This window comes from Hetaerina americana, unplaced genomic scaffold (genome assembly GCF_022747635.1).
Source record: "Hetaerina americana unplaced genomic scaffold, ioHetAmer1.1.p SCAF_9, whole genome shotgun sequence".
Taxonomy (NCBI): Eukaryota; Metazoa; Arthropoda; class Insecta; order Odonata; family Calopterygidae; genus Hetaerina; species Hetaerina americana.
The window spans coordinates 78933008-78951238 of record NW_027287538.1 but is presented as its reverse complement, the minus strand read 5'-3'; the positions used below and the strand labels follow the sequence as shown (position 1 = coordinate 78951238).

The 18231-nt window shown below is 37.0% G+C and overlaps 1 protein-coding gene across 2 annotated transcripts in view; it reads left to right on the top strand.

Annotated features, from left to right (window-relative positions):
- mRRF2 (mitochondrial ribosome recycling factor 2) overlaps nt 1-18231 on the top strand; it is a 45751-nt gene that overhangs the window by 10047 nt on the left and 17473 nt on the right. The window contains exons 6-12 of one of the 2 annotated variants that reach the window (XM_071597796.1): nt 2034-2102; nt 5619-5750; nt 5845-6015; nt 8745-8847; nt 13108-13254; nt 15870-16099; nt 17283-17378. In XM_071597796.1, coding sequence (XP_071453897.1) covers nt 2034-2102; nt 5619-5750; nt 5845-6015; nt 8745-8847; nt 13108-13254; nt 15870-16099; nt 17283-17378 — 948 coding nt within the window. Of the gene's footprint in view, nt 1-2033; nt 2268-5618; nt 5751-5844; nt 6016-8744; nt 8848-13107; nt 13255-15869; nt 16100-17282; nt 17379-18231 lie in introns of both variants that reach the window. The other variant, XM_071597795.1, reaches the window with a different exon arrangement.

The following is an 18231-nucleotide window of genomic DNA, read 5'->3' as shown; positions in this document are numbered from 1 at the left end:
GTCAAATTTTGTATGAAAAACGAAATTAAGTGCGCGGACGCAATCTGAATGATGACTGCGGCCTATGGAGAAGCTACTTTGGACCGAAGCAACGTTTATCGGTGGTACAAAATGTTCTCAGAGGGCCGAGAAGATGTGAATGATGAAGAGCGTGCCAGACGCCTGAGCACGTCAAACAACATACAAAATATTGATGAAGTGAAGAAAACAGTATTGGCCAATCGTCGAATCACCGTTAGAGAAGTTGCTGAGAACCTAAACATATCGATTGGATTGTGCCATTCGATTTTTACCAATGATTTGGGCATAACACGGGTCGCCGTTAAATTCGTTCCAAAATTGTTCAATTTCGACCAAAAACAGCAACGCATTGACATTGCTAATGAGGTGTTGGACTCGGTCCGCAACGACCCAAATTTGCTCCAGAGGGTCATAACTGGTGAGGAATCATGGGTTTATGGTTATAACGTGGAAACTCCCTATCACCCCAATGGAAGCTGCGGCACGAGCCAAGACCGAAAAAAGTGCGCCAAGTTCGGTCGAATGTGAACGTTTTGCTCACATTCTTCTTCAATTGCAGGGGCGTGGTGCATTATAAGTTCTTGCCACAGGGTAGAATGGTTAATACGGAATATTACCTACAAGTTATGCGCAATTTGCACGAAGCAATCTGCCGCAAATGCGCGAATTTGTGGAAGAACAAATATTGGCTTTTGCACCATGACAACGCCCCTGCTCCCACATCGTTACTTGAGCGTGAATTTTTGGCCAAAAACAACACACTAAAGATGCTGCATCCATCGTATTCCCCTGATCTGGACACCCGTGACTTTTTCTTGTTCCTGAAACTGAAGAGGCCAATGAACAGACAGTGCTATGCTATGATTGAAGAGATGAAAACTGCATCGATAGAGGAGCTGAACAAGATCACAAAAAATGAGTTTTGAAGTGTTTTGAGGATTGGAAAAAACGTTGGCACAAGTGTATAATATCTAACGGGGATTACTTTGCAGGGGACAAAATAGATATTCATGAATAAATAAATAATTTTTGAAAAAACACTAAATTCGCGATACATTTTGAACAGTCCTCGTACATACTCAATGTCCTAGGTGTAAGAACAAGCTGTCAACAGACATATATGCATCCACAAATCCCTGCCAATTCCAGGGGGGGGGCTAAAGTCTGTTTAGCTTGGGGAGTTAATTTATGTTCAATAAAAATCTATTTTTTAACATATTTTTTGGAGGGAATATTTTCATTTTTAACTGTCTCATAATTCACTGACAAAACTTTTTACTATGGGAAAATGTTTAGTGGAAAGCAGTGTTTAATTTTTGTTGCATATACAGCCAGCTCTTGATTATCCATGTGTGGATTATCCATTTTGTGGATTATTTGTATCATTCTCTCTTCCCAGCACCTCAGCCATTAAATGAAATTAAAATTGGGAAGATAATTAAATGCTTTGAAACTTCAATATACTTATTAGAGATTATGTTTATCAAGTTTGAAATACCTCGGCTTTCTGAAAAGAATTCAATTAACTTTGATTGTAAAATAAAAAGTTGTCATTAGTATTTTATGCTCTAATTAAACATTTTTGTTTCGTCTGTGCTTTCCCCTTAAGCGTTTCCCTCGCACTCATTAGTCCTGAGAATTTCATAGTAAAGGTGAGCAAATACATAGTTTTAGTTAGCTACAATTAAGTCATTAACTATCTGCGCTGCATTATTAAAATTGATGTATCATATGATGAATATTAATACATGTTAGCGATCTTTTTTTAAATTTATCCTTCACCTGTGGCTCACAGTAATGTAAGTTGGTGAGAAATGGTTTATTACACATCCAAAGTGATGAGTAAATAGAAAGCAATATTCTCATATTTCTCCTTCATTCAATGGTTGCCTAATTCTCTACCAGAATTGGTTTATTTTTTCATTGAATGTTTCATGCACACAGATGTCCTTACCCTTATGTTGTACGCCCCACGATTACCTTCTAATCACATGGCATTTTACCTTTTCCAGAAAGGTGTGCCAGTCCTCTGCGGAAGTGCCTATCGCAACATTGGTGTTCAACCATTAATGAATGCCGTGGTGAGCTTTCTTCCATCTCCTAGTCAGCGCCTCACCACAAGTAAAACATCAGATCTCTGGAAAGCCTTTGGTAGTAATCTTTGTGCCAAAGTATTTAAAATAATCCACCATAACCAAAAAGGACCCCTTACATTTGTCAGGATATATACTGGGCAGCTGAAAAAGGTAATGCTTGAAATTATTTGTCTAATTTGATTTTGTGAAAATAATCCATGGCCAGATGAATGTACTTTTACCCTGAGCCACACAGAGTTTAATCCTTAGTCCGATGGCCTTTCTCTGTCCCATTACCTTTCATGTTATTTAGAAAATCCTCAATATAATGTCAACATGTTAACTTCTTAAAGCCCATAGGAAAGTCTTTTCTAATTTTTTGTTGGCTCCCTTGTCACTGAAAAATACTTATGTCAAATATGGCAGTACCCTTTTTCATTTGTTTCAGTGATACTCATTGTTCATCCTTTGATCAATTCATAAGCCATCCTTTTGGCTCACTTATTTTGATTCAAACTTTTTTCCTCCTTTCTTTGTTTAAAACTCACTCTTTTCTTCTAAAACAGACGGATGTCACTTATTTTCTGTCAGTTTACTCATTTCAAATTGAGTGGTGGTTAACTGATCATTGAAGAGGGGCTTGTTGTAGAGTTGGATGTTGGGTTGTGTTTTGTTAGAAGAGGCAAGGAAATTTTCACTGTACCAATTGGTAGCTTATGTCCATGCAGAACCTACTTAACCAGTCGATTTCCATGATAATAGTAATAATAACTTGTCAACGTGGAATGTTATAGTCCAGGGGTAGAGCGTTGGATTATGGACTGGGGGGCCCGGATTTGATTCCCAGGCATGCCACTGCAGACCCTCTGCTTTTCCCCAGCTGTGTGATATTTTGGGTTCCAGATCTTCGTATGGAACTTCCAGGAAAACCATTGGCGGCTCAGGGAAGAGATCTGACCCTCCCACCCTGATATACCAATTTCACGTGTGGTCGGGCTTACTATTTGATGCAATCTAACGACACCTACCAAACTTACTTTTAGGTTGATTCCTGTGTTAATGGTCTCTTTTTAACTGGTCAAGGGGGATTTTTGATGGACCTAATACCTAAGCTCTGTAAACCCCTCCTAACATATCACTGAATAAATACTCTGAAACCTGCCCCACAGTAAACCATTCATTCTTTGACTCCACACACATTCTGGTTCTCTTCATTCGATTCAACACGCTGAGTTATCTTTTACGAGGCTCCCCTGACCTCTATTTACCCAACGTTTTACCCTTTACCAGAGTCTTCTGCATTCTATTATTACTCAATTAGCTCCGCTTCCATTTTTAATGCCATCTCCGAATTTCTCCCAACAATTTTCTTTTCTCTCCCACCATCCCTAGAATTTCTTCATTTATTTTTCTTTCTTTCCATTTCACTTTTTCCATCAGTGTAAACACTCTCATATCAAAAGCCTCCAGTCTCTGCCTATCCTCTCACCTCATTGATCAAACTTTACAATGCTTGTTGAAGTTTTCATCAGTCTCTCCACTCTTTGGTGATTTGATACTTTTCCATTGATTTTATTTGAGTATAAACATTGGGTTTTGCATTAATAATGTGTCTTCTGTTGACTATCTGAAACATGAATTGCAGTATATGAAGCATGGGACCGAAAGGGAGACAAATTTTGAGGGCAAGCAGAAAGGAAGGAAGGCAGAGTTCTGGACCATATGGTGGGCACTGGCTTTAGTAAAGAAAAGATGGTAACAATTTTCCACTAGATAAGTTTAATAGTACGACCAGGTTTCGATGTATTGCATCATCTTCAGGTCCTAAAGATGATCTCGTGCTGCTATTTTGTTCCGATGTAGGTAGCGATTTGAATATTAAACAACTGCTTTTTTATCATTTGGAGACTCAACATGCCTTCGATAGAGTCAAACGTCCTGAAGAGTGGGCTAAATGGATTTGTTTTCTGCAAATGTGGAAATGTGGGTAAATGGACCAGCAAAGGATAGAAGTGGCATTTGGAGCCTAGTGCAGAAGAGGAGAATGCTGGAGATTAAGAGGAATGGGAGTGTGAGGAATGAGGAAGTGTGCAGAAGAGCTGAAGGGCAAAGTGGAGAACTCGATGGCAAAGAAGAAGTAAATGGATCGGATGCACCCTAAGCCACTCTGGATTAGTTAGAAACATAATAGAAGGGAAAATTGTTTGCATTAGGTGTAGTATTTATTTTCCTTTGTGGAATATGAGCAGTGGGCCTCCCCTGTGGTTCTTCAGGTGATAGGGCATGTGGTTCGTCATTTGTTTTCCAACACAAGAAAACAGTTGGCATGAAGTTTTTGTCAAAAGTGCTCCTCTTTCTTTCCACTTCATAACTTCAAGAGGGAGTACTGGGTGAGCCCTGCTTGCATTTACTGACCTCAGTCCCTGAATTCTCAGAAGCATGTATGGTGGTGTCTCTTGAGAGCAGACTTGGCATCATCATAAGCAGTATTTTTCATTATTTTTCCTTTTCCATGGTAAGTGGTGATCACCTGGTCATGCCTCCCTTGCCTCAAGAGACTACCAATGCTGCCTGCAGCGTTCCTCCAATGGCCGTACATCAACAACATAGTGTCCTGGACTTCTCTTTCCTAATCTATTGACTTGGCAAAGAAGTTAGGGAAAGAAGAGTAAAATGTGTTAATCTGGGTGGTCAAAGTATAATTATTGGCATAGGTCTGGCCCTGAGCTCTCTATCACTCCCCTCGAGGGAAGAGCCCTGCATTGAATTGGTTGACTGACAGTATTGCACACCAAAAGATTAAAAAATTAGTCCATATAGGTGTGGCGATTCAAGGTCTGACTGTATCAATATTGCGTTCATCCCTCCAGTTCAATGCTTAATCCATTTGCTTTTATAATCAATATTATTTCTCATTGGCTCTTGGCCTATCAACATGAAGTTACGTATTTTGGAGAAGGTGGTGTGTTCTTTTGTGAAATGAATGATGACAGAATCACAGTGTCTTCATTATGTAGTTTTAGTTATTATGGGGGGTAATTAGCTGGAAAGGTCATGTGCACTATATTATGTTCACTTGTAAATTTGCACTATGCAAAAATTTAATGATGGGCTTAATGCTTAGAGAAAATTTCAAGGAAAACAATACATTTATGAGTCACAGGACCTGATCATCACTTCAAGTTTCTTGTTAGACATCTTTTGATGTATCTGTGCTAAAAAGCATGCAGAATCCACTGCTCTTGGCCAAGGACTTATCTTAGCTTTTAATTATGTGATATTTCAAGTTAGGTTCGATTGAAATGATGCATTTTTACTATTTATTGGTGGAACCTCTAAAGCACATTTATCCAGATTCAATATATCATTTTGCAGTACCTTTGTAGACCATGATATTTCTGCCTGTTGAGCTTTTGTTAATCTATCAATGCATGTAATGACCAGGTTTTGATGTATTGATTACATTTTCAGTAAATGAATTAGACACTGTTTTATGGTAATTGTGTCATTTGTTGCTCATAGGGTCAGAAACTATACAATGTGAGATTGCAAAAGTCTGAGCAGTCAGGACGGTTGATGGTGGCCTATGCTGATGATTATGTCGAAACTGATGAGGTGGATTGTGGGAACATTGCTGTGATATCTGGACTCAAGGTGGGTCAATTCTGCAACATTAATTTCCAGCCATATTGAATAATATAAAACCAAATTCTTACCCATTAATGACTTGCCTAAGTAAATGTTACAGGACACTATTACAGGTGATATGATCACTAGCAGTTCTGCTGTTGCCAATGCTGCCAAATCATATTTAATTCAAGTTACCGGAATGGATGCAGAAACTCTGGAAAAGAAATTTGGCCAAAGTTCATATGTTCCTGACCCTGTGTTTTTCTGCTCGGTGGAGCCTGCCTCTCAGGTAAGAGAACAGTGGGGATGAGCGCCTGCAAAAATGTTGTCAGAGCCAAAGGTTCATTTAAAGGGACAGGCCATTGACAACCCATGGACTTGTAAGGTTTAGGACACATTTATAAACAGATGATCTGTTTATAAATGTGGCAGGGCAGGGCAGCAGAGTAGAATCCTTCCTTAGCTTTTTGTTTGATTCTCCAAGTCCTATGATCATGTAAACTATCGGCAATTGTTACTGAAACTTGAAAGTTTTGGAATTAGAGGCACGTCATACATGTATGAGTGGATCAAGTGTTATCCGAGGGAAAGGGAGCACTATGTTGTCCTCAGTATAGATGGGACCAAATATTGCTTTGCCTGTAAAATAAGGCACTTTTTGTGTTTCCCAATGTTTTGCTTTACTTCCAGTGTACTTCTCTTCTTCATTAATGACCTCCGAAGCATGTTAAATTCTATACCTTGGGTACTCCCTGCTTTGTTTTCTGATAATACAAATGTTTTGGTTTCTGCATCTTCAATTGACAACCTGATTATGTGATCAACTAGTGTGGTACTCCTATAGAAGTGGACTTTGAAATTCTTTCCCTCTCAATATTGAGAAATCAAAGTTAATTTACTTGGCCAAAAAAATCTCAGTTTATTTATATCTCGGTTTACATGGGTAGTCAACCTATCCCACAAAATGTAAGTGCTTGTTTTCAGAGTGACCTAGGCGATCGCGCGTCTTGGAGTGGTCTTATGCCATAATTCCATGTTAAACTGTCTGTTGGCAATTTCGATTTATGTGGTACACTGTCAAAAAGATTATTGATTGCATTCCTCAGTTTTAATGGCAATCTATTATTATTATTTCTATTCCCATGTAATTTCAACATTCTCTTTTGGGGATCCTTGCCCAATGCTAAATAAGTGTTTGAATTGGAAGAGAGAGTCTTACAGCTCATGTTCAATGCATCTCTCTTTGCTTCATGTCCTCCCCTCCTTAAAGCAGTGCGCATTCTACCATTCCCTTGTGTATATGTGCTGAAATTTAGAAAACTATTTCTAACAAGCAATTTTCAAGAATAGTTCCCAAACCATGACACTATAAAGTAGCTAAAAATCGAAAAGGTACCTCATAATTTCCAGTGTAGCCAATTTGTAGCCAAGTCATAAAGACTAGTCTCATGCATGAAAATGCACGAATTACCGCAATTGTTGACAGATCTGAAGACGATATTATTTCTCAATCTGTCATAAATATATTGATCATAATATCTGCTTCTCCCCAGTACCTCCTCTAGTTGATGGCCTCATGTTTTAACATTTCAGTTAGCCTTTCTCATCACATAACTATCACATTGAATTCGTAATGTGTGCAGTGACAACTGTAACAGTGAATCTTATATAAAATCAAATTTCCCTTGTAGATGTTAGAAACAAGAGAAAATCGTGGGACCTTCTATTGTAAATTCAACTTTTGAAACTTGCCAAAGCATTGAAAAGTTGATATTTGGAACTGGAAAATATCTTATAAATGGATATATTGATGCAGCTTGTACTTATATGTATTTCTTTATCTATGCATTTCTTTTTCAAATAAATCCTAAAATTCTATCTGTAAAAATACTTCTTTTTTCATAAGAACATTTATAAAACCTTGCAAGTTTCTCCCTACTACATGTTTTAAATGCAGAAAGATCAGTCTTCTATTTATGTAATTCACAGTTAATTTTTTATACCAATCCATAGTTAGGATTAACTGTAAATTGGTATATCAATAGTGCCTTTTAGCTGTATGAAACTGACATGGGATATTAATGATAGATGTCTGTAACATTAGGTGCTTTATCTTATGATATGAGAATTTGGGAACATTGTTCTGCATTCTATGCCCCGTTTAGATGAGTAGTAAATGCCATTTCTGCTGAGTGCACATTTGATTATGCAAATTAAATTTTTTCTATTGAAGAATCCAGTGTAAACTGTGATTACAATGTCTCCATTTGGAAATAAAATTAGGTTTTGGCAAAGGATGTATTTTCTTAAGAAGTTGCATCCCTGTGTTGTCCTAAAGTGACTTCAATTATTTTATTTATTTTCATGAAGTCTGATGATTGTTTGGGAGCATTTCCATTGTGCTATGAGTACTAATCATTTCCAGAATTTACTTGGGCAGACTTTGGTAATAATGTATTAACATTTTAACACAATGTAATAATGTTTATTTCCATATGTAACTGTTAATATATTATTTTTTCTGTTCATTTTTCACGTAGCATGTTTATTTTATTACACAACACTTAATTTGAAATGTCTGATATTAAAGTTAATTTTTCAGTGGATAGGAGATCCCAGTATGATTAATTTAAGGTTGGTATTAGTTTGAGGCATAATATTAGAGAGAACCAGAAGACTCCCAACTTCAGTAAGGTACTCTTATATAGTGTGTGGAATATGTAACTGTTTATATGTTTCTGTAATGATTTATTTTTTCTTTGAGAAGAGGACAACTTTTTTGAGATTAGTTTATCCATGGAAATAAACGCATTTTGTTAAATTAACATGGGGATTACCCTTAAAGTTATTTATGATTAAACTTAACTGAAATTAATGTTATTTGGATTTAACTTGTTTGAAAGTACATTGCATTCAACTTGTCTTAATTGCGTTAATGTTTGCAGCTGACTTCCCCAAGTGTGACCCTGGGAGTTTTAATGTGCAGTGGAGTAATCATCCAATGTTTTTCCCCTCCAGGCGTACGAGAAATCCCTCGAGAGAGCACTAAATGAACTCGTGCGAGAGGATCCCAGCCTGAAGGTGTCTCACAATGGTGAAACTGGACAAACTGTTTTGGGAGGTTGGTGACATTTCTTTATCTTCATTCCTCTTTTGTGTTATTCGCGTTTAAGCTCTGTGGGTTCTTCAATTAGTCCTTGGAAAGTCCAAGAGATGGGCCTCATTTAATCGGAAAAGGTTCATTTTGAGTAAGCCTCATCTCTCCCTAGACTGCTGTTAAAGTTCCAACTATATTCATTACTTGGTTTCATTGTCACTTTAAATTGAAGCAACAAACTTATTTTTAGATATATGCATAAACAATATGGAGAGTATCACGTGTAGTCATTATGCTATTTGAGCAAATAAATGAAGAAAAAACAGCCTTATTTAGCAAAAACAATTCTCTTCCATCAAGCCAATTTCCACGGGACATTACCCCACGGCCACCAGGGCCATGGGGTAATGTCCTAGTCGGCCAACCGAGAGTTTGATTCCTACCTGGGTGGGTTTTTCTCCACCTTGGGCTTGGGTGTTTGCAATTGTCTTTTTTGTTATTTAAAAGTTAAAAAATTTGAAATTAAGGGCAAATATTGGCTGTTTACATATAAATTATTAATAATGAAGCAATGCACTTGTGCAGTTTTGACTGAAAATTATGGAATAAAAGTTTCAATTATTATTCACTATATTCACCAGATTTGACCCCTCTGCAAATTTCCAAACTTGAGAAAATGGCTTAGCAGAAAATGATTCACGTTGAATGCGGTGGTTACCACCAACACAGATGCCTATATTGAGGACCTTCCGAATTCCCACTTTTTGGATGGCTTGAAAAACAGTTGGAGAAACACAGGGAAAAGTGCATCAAGCTAAAAGGAGATTATGTCAAGGACTTATTGAATGACCTGCATACTACAATGCGCCAATTAATTATCTTACAATGGTTATTTAATTATTGTTAGTTTTGTTTTGTATTCATGAATAGAAGCCTTACTAGAGCAATTGTTACTCGTATGTTGTTCCAACATTTTTCAGCCCCTGGTTGAATTTCCTTTCATCTCTTATTTCTAATGCTCTCTAACTTTTTTATGGAATTTAATGATATTTTAATATTCTCAAAAGTTATTCACTTACTCCATTCTTCTGCATTACTTGCATGGTATTTTATTTTCTGTTTTTGGATACAGTGTGACCAACAAACTGTTATCAACACAAGTGTTGGTTTGATAACTGTCGGTGAGAATAGTATTCACCTAGCACCTAGTCTAATGGCGTGTGAAATTCACACGTCAGAGTAGTAAGGGTGGGGGTGGGGAAGCAGTTCCTTTCCCTCTGCCACCTATGGTTTCCCGGTAATATCTGGTACCCCAGCCTGGGCCCTCTAATCAGTAGTCTAATGCTCTACCCTTGGTCTACAACATCCCCATGGCGTTACATGTTTTATTAATGAATTTATTAGCCAGCGACTTGATAAATTATGTGTTCACTGTTGAGAAGTGTTGTGGAATCAGGAAAGAGATGAAGGAATGCACATAAGTAGTCAAATACCGCCATACATTTACATGTATATTTTAAAACCCATTTACGTGGAAACAATATATTTACTTGTCAATCATTTTTATAAAATCATTAATTTTTGCATTTTCTTAGAATTTTATTTTTGCATTGTTTGCTTTCACTTCAAACAAAGGATATGTGGTTTTTGAGGATGGGAGAGGCTAAGTCAAAATGGGAGGGCAAAAACTAGAGCTGGTGGAACAATATATGTATCTCCGAAGAGTTTTGGACCTAAATGGTCAAAGGAGTAGGGACGTAAGGAAAAGAATAATTGCGTTATATAGTAAGGCAAAGAAGCTTTGACAAGGAGGAGAGAATTGATGACAGGGAAGTTGAGTAAGGATCTTAAGAAAAGGCTTCTCAAAACCTTGATATGGAGCATGGTTTTGTATGGCGCGGCAACATGATCATTGAAGCAGTAGGATAGAGAGAAATTGGAGACTTTTGAAATGTGGGTGTGGAGAAGAATAGTGAAGTGGACTGAAAAGAAAACAAATGAGGAGGTGGTAGGTGTGGTGGGGGCAGAGAGGAGATTGTTGGGAGAAATCATAAGGATGCAGGAAAGATGGATACAAATTATTCATTTTTCCAGGTTTCCTCAAGATTGGCAGTGGGAAGTTGAAGACTTTGATTGAGGAGAGAATAATAGACAAACAAGGAAAGGGCAGGAATAGGATGGGGATGGTGGACAGATTGGAGGGAGGAGGGAAGTATATTGAAATAAAGAGGGGCTTGGTTGTAGAGTAGGATGTCTGGTTTTCTTGTTGGTAAAGGCAAAGAAATGTATTGTTTAACAATTGCATTTTCTGTGTCTATCCAAAACAACATATAATAATAATAATTATCACTCATTTAAGTAATTTAAAGCTGTATATAATTTTGTCATTCTGTACAAATACTTACTATACTAACTCGAGGATATCTTTTTAGGATGCCTTCAGTTACTGCATAATTAAATCTTGATTAATGTCTTCATGTTCAATTTTAATTTTTGTATTAACGACCAAGAGATTGGTTATGTTGAATGGTAACTGTGTTACAGCCAACGTGAATGAACTTCTGTGAATATATCTGTCTCTCATGGTATATTTAATCAGTTGTTACAGGTCACCATGGCAAGTGTTACCATGTGTCACCTGTTTGTATTAACTTTCAAATCACGACTTGATCAAACATTTGTGTACAGGGTCAAGTGACATTTTCTTTGGTTAATACCAGTACTAGTAGTCAATTTATTAAACTCCCAAATTGCTAGTGATTCCGAAGCTATTGGTCTAAAAAGTGCATGTGTATTTGAGGTGGACCAGACTTCAGGTGAAAAACTGATGGTAGCTATTGAGTAAGTATCCAGTAATGGTGTGTCAAAAACTCTTGAACTCTTCCAAGCACCTAAAATTTTTAGTACAATCATAATTGTTGAGATAATTAATGTTTTGAAACATTGATATACAAGTGATATTTATTGATATACTTGTACTTTTATGTTTGAAATACCTCGGCTTTATTAAAAGTTTTTAATTTAAATTATAAAATCAAAAGTTTTCAATAGTATTTAATGTTTTAATTTAAACATTTTTGTACAATCCACACTTTATACTATTGATTGTTAGCCTCACATTCATATTTGTTATATTCATTGACCCACAGAATTTCATATTCTCCTTCAAAGCAAGAGCAAATACCTAGTTTTACCATGCAACAAATAAGGCACTAATTATCTACCCTGCTATATTTCAATTGGTATATCAAATTATGAATTCGAATCTGTACTAGCGATTCTTTTCTGAACTTTGTCTTTCCCCAGTCACGTGTTTTTTCCTGTCTACATAATTGGTTTATTGACTTGATGATAGTTCTGTGTTCTTGTAAATCTATAGTTCCACCATTATAATAATGGCTGAAAAAACAGAAAAAATTGGACTTTCAATTGAAAAAAATTTGACTGAATTGCAGGGAATGGAAAAGGTTTCTCTTCATGTATGTATATCTATTTATATCACGACCATATTGTCTGCATATATTTCAGTTATCTGTGCTTCATTGGGTATCCATTGGCACACGGATTACAGCGAGAGTTTACTGTACTTTCATGTGAACTGAAAGATCATTGAAATTACTCATTAATGAGTCATTGCAATGAATTTTCTGATTATTTTGAGAATCAAATTTGAGATACTGGGTATGACCACTGAGAGGGTTTATTTTGGGGAAAGTATTCTTCACTTTTATTTGGAGATGTCCTCTGGTGAGAGTGTCCATTATTTGAGGTTCAATGTCTGTGCTATAATTTCCAGAAGTCATGATGCCATTGAGTGCCTGCATTACACACCTTATTCTCATGTTGTCAGCATGCCTGTGACTTCTGAAAATTACAATTCATATGACAGTGCCCTATACCACTTGTCACTCCATGTCCTGGGTACCTTGTACTGCAATTTTAGCCCTCTGAAATGTCTTATCTTATCTTTCCGCTATCATGTTTAACATTTCCCATCTGTCACAGCCTTCAATATCACTTTATTTGCCTTTTTCCGTCGCTTCCATTAATTTTCATCCAATGGTTTGTAAACTCCCATTCTTGAAGCTCCCTCCCATAAGGTTTTGTTTTGAAAATGAAGATGGTCTCAAGTAAAGGTTGGCTATTCATGTTGGCCTCGTGTAGTCCCAAAATGCATCAACTCCTCAATTGGGATATTGATTGGTGACCGGTCCCATGTTATCTGCTTGAGTGCAACAAATCTTATTAGATTCTCAATGTTTTCTTTGTTTTCTTGAAAAATAGGTATGGGAGAACTCCACCTGGATATCATCAAGGAGAGGATAATTTCAGAGTACAAGATTGATGTTGATCTTGGTCCTTTGCAAATTGCCTACAAAGAGAAAATAGCTGGTGAATGCAAGGATTCATTCAGTTTCTCTCAGTCAATAGGTAAGAAAAGACTGGAATATTGTTTTGTATTTAAGCAATTTCTATGAATTATAAATTTCCATTGAGTGAAAAAGACAGAAATTACCACTAAGTCTCAAATTCACCCAGGGATTTGGTCAATATTTTTTAAACTTGAAACGAGAATCTCCTATTAGGTCTAGTGAAGTGAAATATTTTGTTTTATTTTTAAATCTCCATGCACAAATTTCACTTGGAATATTCGCAGGTTGTGCAATTTGATGCCCAGAAATTGATATGCATACTTATGTTATTAACAGTATGTTGTCTTAAATTTAAATATTTTGTTGATGGACCAGGGGACTAGTCACCTCTATGCCTCTTAGCTCTGCTTTAAACAATACTGAATAACCTTAAACCCCGTATTACATTAGGCTATTCTTCAACTCCGCATATTTATACCTCCCTTCATTCCATCCAAAATGCCTCTTCTTTCCCTCCCTCTATATCACCTGCCCTCATCCTTGCGTATCTTTGATAGATGCAATTGATTGTTTGATTGAATCTCTGTGTATGCATTTTCAACCGCAGTCATATGGTGGGGGATGTTAGGTCACCAACCATTTGGGGAACATAGGATACATCTGCAGGACCTGATGAATACATGGCTTTATATGTGGTATTTAATAGAGATTTTCAAAATTAAAATATGAATTCTGATATACATGTCACAGCTTGATCAATATCAGTTTGGAGGGAACAGTTGCAACACAACCAGTGCAATAATGACGCATAGTACTTTCCATTTATTGTTTGTCCTTTTTGCTTGTAATAGATGTTGATTATCCCACGGCTTACCAAAGAACTGTGGCCATCAACTTATCAGCAGATTTCACTGTCTTCACCTCCTTTGGAGCCAGATCGTCTTTAGAAACTCACTGTTTCAACTGTTCCTTTGTCTCTTGAGTGTAGTGGTCAATGTATCCATATTTCGTCCACTGTTTTGCATCAATGCAGAAACTCTTCAGGATTGCGACCGAAAAGCGCCAAAGCAGCCTCCGAAATGACCACACAATTGCATTTATTCTTCATTGACAGGAAACTTGTCATCCATATTGTCGAGATTTTTTCACTCAGAATTTTTTGGGCAAAATTGAAAACACTGTACATAGTGATATGCCTCAACTATTTCAGAGGGATTTGCACTATGAAGTGCTGGAACTTCTGCCCTATTCCTCGGATTCCATTCAATGATTTCTGGTGTGGTTGTACTTCTTGGACGTCGTTCACATGGGTCATCTTGGAGGCTTTCGCCCACATTCAAATTTGCCCATTCTGCCCATTTCTTCATTGTGGAAAATGAAGGAGAAAAGTCTCCATGCTCATTTACAATCCTCAAATGAATTTCAGTCATCATTTACAAAGAGTTGCATCACTACACAATACTCAATTTTTTCCATTTCTAACAACACATGCACCAGGACTGATTCAAATGACTGGCTAAAGTAGTAGTAGTTTTGAGGGGAGGCGACCGACAGCTGTGGTCATTTGCGCCATAGGGGATGGACAGGAAAGGATGAAGGGTGGAGAGAAACCCGGCGTCGGCATTAGCCCACTCTTTACGAAAGGTGCCAAGGGGTCTGTAGCTTAACGTCCCATCCGACGGACAGCGTTCTCACTCAAAGTGCCCTCCACAAATCACCTCAAGTAGGGATCGAGATACCTCTGAAAAATATTCAACACCACCGGGATTTGAACCTGGGCCCTCAGGTTGGGAAGCCAGTACCTTAGCCCCCGCACCATCTCGATCCCCTGCTAGATGCAATGGCTTGCAATTTCACATGGTGTCCACTTACAGTAGTGACAACATGAGAGGAAAAAAATCATTCAAGCAGTGTTGCCATCTATGGGCAAGGCTGACAAACTTTCAAGCCACCCTTGTAAGTAAACAAAATTTTGTTGCTTCAATCGACTATGAAACTGAACCCACATCCTGGATATAGCTGAAACTTTAAGAGCAGTCTGGTGAATTTTTTTATTTCATTTTATTAAAAAAAAAGTTGTTTCTCCGAAAGAAACCTTCTGGGAAAATTTTTCCCTTCCATGAGAGATAAGGCAAACCTTTACCAATACTACAAGCACCATCTCTTGGATTTTCCAAGGAGTTATGGCATGGCCCATGTAATTATAGGGAAGTTGAGTAAGATATCATAGTTAATGACTTCAATTTAAATATTTTGTGTATCAAGGTCTCTTAATATTTAGTCAATTTGGGTTTGGGTCACCTGCATGATTTCAGAGTTCAGAATTAATAGCATTGAATGATGGATTTACATACATCTATGACCTAGATAAGCACAATTACCTAGATTAAAGTTAAACTTTGCATATAAAGATCATAATACCATTATTTCTTCATACTGCATCATAAAAAGCATTGACAATGCAGTATCCTGTCAGTGAAAGCTTCTTCATTTCACCACGTTTCAATGAGTGCTCATTTAAACAGTGTTTGGCGTGTGTGCTAGCCAGTATTTCTAGTTCCAGCTCATGATTTATTATGTAAACTTTTATTATTAATTGTAAGGTGACATTAATGTTTGCTAATCAAAATCATTTAATGCAGAATTCTCCCATACCATTGCTTATGGTTTCAGGATCGTCTATACATGAAGTGAAACTTACGCTCACCTTGAGGAGTGGTGAAAATGCTCGTGAGGTTAAAGGAGACAAGAAAGGGAAGCCGGGGTCCTCAACCATTCCCCTTGTCCTTGATAGATGTCCTGAATGTGCTGCCAATATTGATGCCATTAATTTTAAACAGATGCAAGCAATTAAACGAGGGATAGAATTTGCTTTATCTCATGGTCCAAAGCTTGGCTGTCCTGTGAGTACCATTGCATAAGTTTTCTAAGTAATTTTTCATTGAGTGTTTGAGAAGAATCTGCTGGAAAAAATATCTAATTGAAAGTTCATTTATTCAGTCTGGATTCCTTTTGTTTTGATATGTTTCTGTGGATGCATTTGTACCTTCATCCTTCATTTGTGCATAATTCATGTCTGGTGCAATTGAATAATTTTTATATTTTTAAAATTTTGTCTCGTATTTTTATATTTTTGCATGTATTATTTAAGTTCAAACTGCCTTGTCCTATATACTGTAAACTCTCGATTATCACTTTTGCAGATCACCCATGTTATTTTGTCTTCCCAGCACCTCAAAATCCCAGTAAAATTACTATTGTAACAAGTATTAAATGCTTTGATGTACTTCTAAAAAAACTCATCTGTAATAAGATGAAATTACCGAAAACCAAAAAATAACCGGAATTGTATTTTTTAAAGCTATGTATTTGATTTATTTTTAAAACAACCTTAAACCTTTAACCCTTCTGTTAAAGTACTCTCCATTACACTTAATAAATTTATTCTAACTGTGATTCCATTCCGGACTCAGAATGAGTTGCACTATGCTCATCTAGTGGTAAAAATGTGTACTACATAAGCTCCATCGACTGCAGCACTATTCCGTTTCTCTTTGGGTACCCCCTCAAATCTCGGCTTTCGTTAACGTTTTTAATTTTGATCCCTGAATAAAAAGATGTCGATAACATTTAATGTTTTGATTTAAACATTTTTGTACTCTATGTACTTTCCCATTATCGTTTTCAGCCCTGAGAATTCCATATTGTCCATTAAGACAAGCTAATGTATGTAACTTTACTAAGTAATAAATAAGTCATTGACTATCTACGGTGCATTATTTTAATCAGTATCATAATGCGAATTCTCCTCACACTTGATTCAGTTCCTAGAATTCTACATATCATCATTTGTCAATGTTTACCCTGGTAAAGATACTTTAACTTACAATTTTATCTGTCAGAAAGAAAAAAAGCATATCAATTGCATGGTTATACCTCATTAATGTCCTCTCTTGTGTAAATTTTTTGTGGCTTGCGATTGCCGTGTACATGTATTTCACCATTGTAAAATGTTACATATTTGTGCTTTGAAGCTTGAGAGATGTATGCAAATGCTGATAATTCTATTTGATGTGTGTCTTGTAGGTTGTTGACACTGAAATTGTTTTGCATTGGTTTGAGATGAAGAGGGGAACTTCAGAAACAATTATCACCTCATCAACTACACAGGCTGTGCAGAAGGTATGTTTGGTAAATGTCATGGCTGAAAGCTAAGGAAGTAAATTGAAGCCTTGGGTTTACTTACCCCAAATTTGCATTATCCTCAGATTTGCATAGTTTTTGAAAACTACATACTGCCCTTAGTCAATGACATACTACCTTGAACAAAAAGTTCCCGGAATAACCACCGTGTGGCGCTCCCACCGTTCCGATTTGAGTTCTGTTTTTTTTGTTAAATTGGTACATCTGTTGTTGATATTCCCTTTAAATCTTAGTGTCATAACTTGACATTTGCAAAAGTTACGTAGCCAAGAGTACATCTATCTCTGTGTGTGTTGGCGATTTTTTACAATTTCAGAAATGGATTTAAATTTGCAACAACGAACTTGTATTAAATTTTGCGTAAAAAACGGATTTAGTGGTGCACGGACGTTGGAAATGTTGGAAAAGTGTTTCGGCAACGATTCTCTAAAAAAAACGGTCGTTTACCAGTGGCACGAGCGGTTCAGAAGTGGTCGTGAGTCAATCGAAGATGATGAACGCAGTGGCAGACCATCGACATCGAAAGTCGGTGAAAAAATTGATAAAGTAAAAGAAATGTTGGTCAATAACCGCAAATTAACCATCAGAGAAATAGCGGAGGACTTGAACATTGCCTATGGATCCGCCCAAGACATTGTGGTTAATGATTTGGGTTTCCGTCGTGTAGCAGCAAAGTTGGTTCCAAAAGACCTCAATTTCATGCAAAAAAGAGACCGTGTTGACGTCGCAAAAGACATGATTTGCGAGGCTGAACCCGATCCCACATTCATCAAAAGGATCATTACTGGAGACGAGACGTGGGTTTATGAGTACGACACGCAATCCAGACATC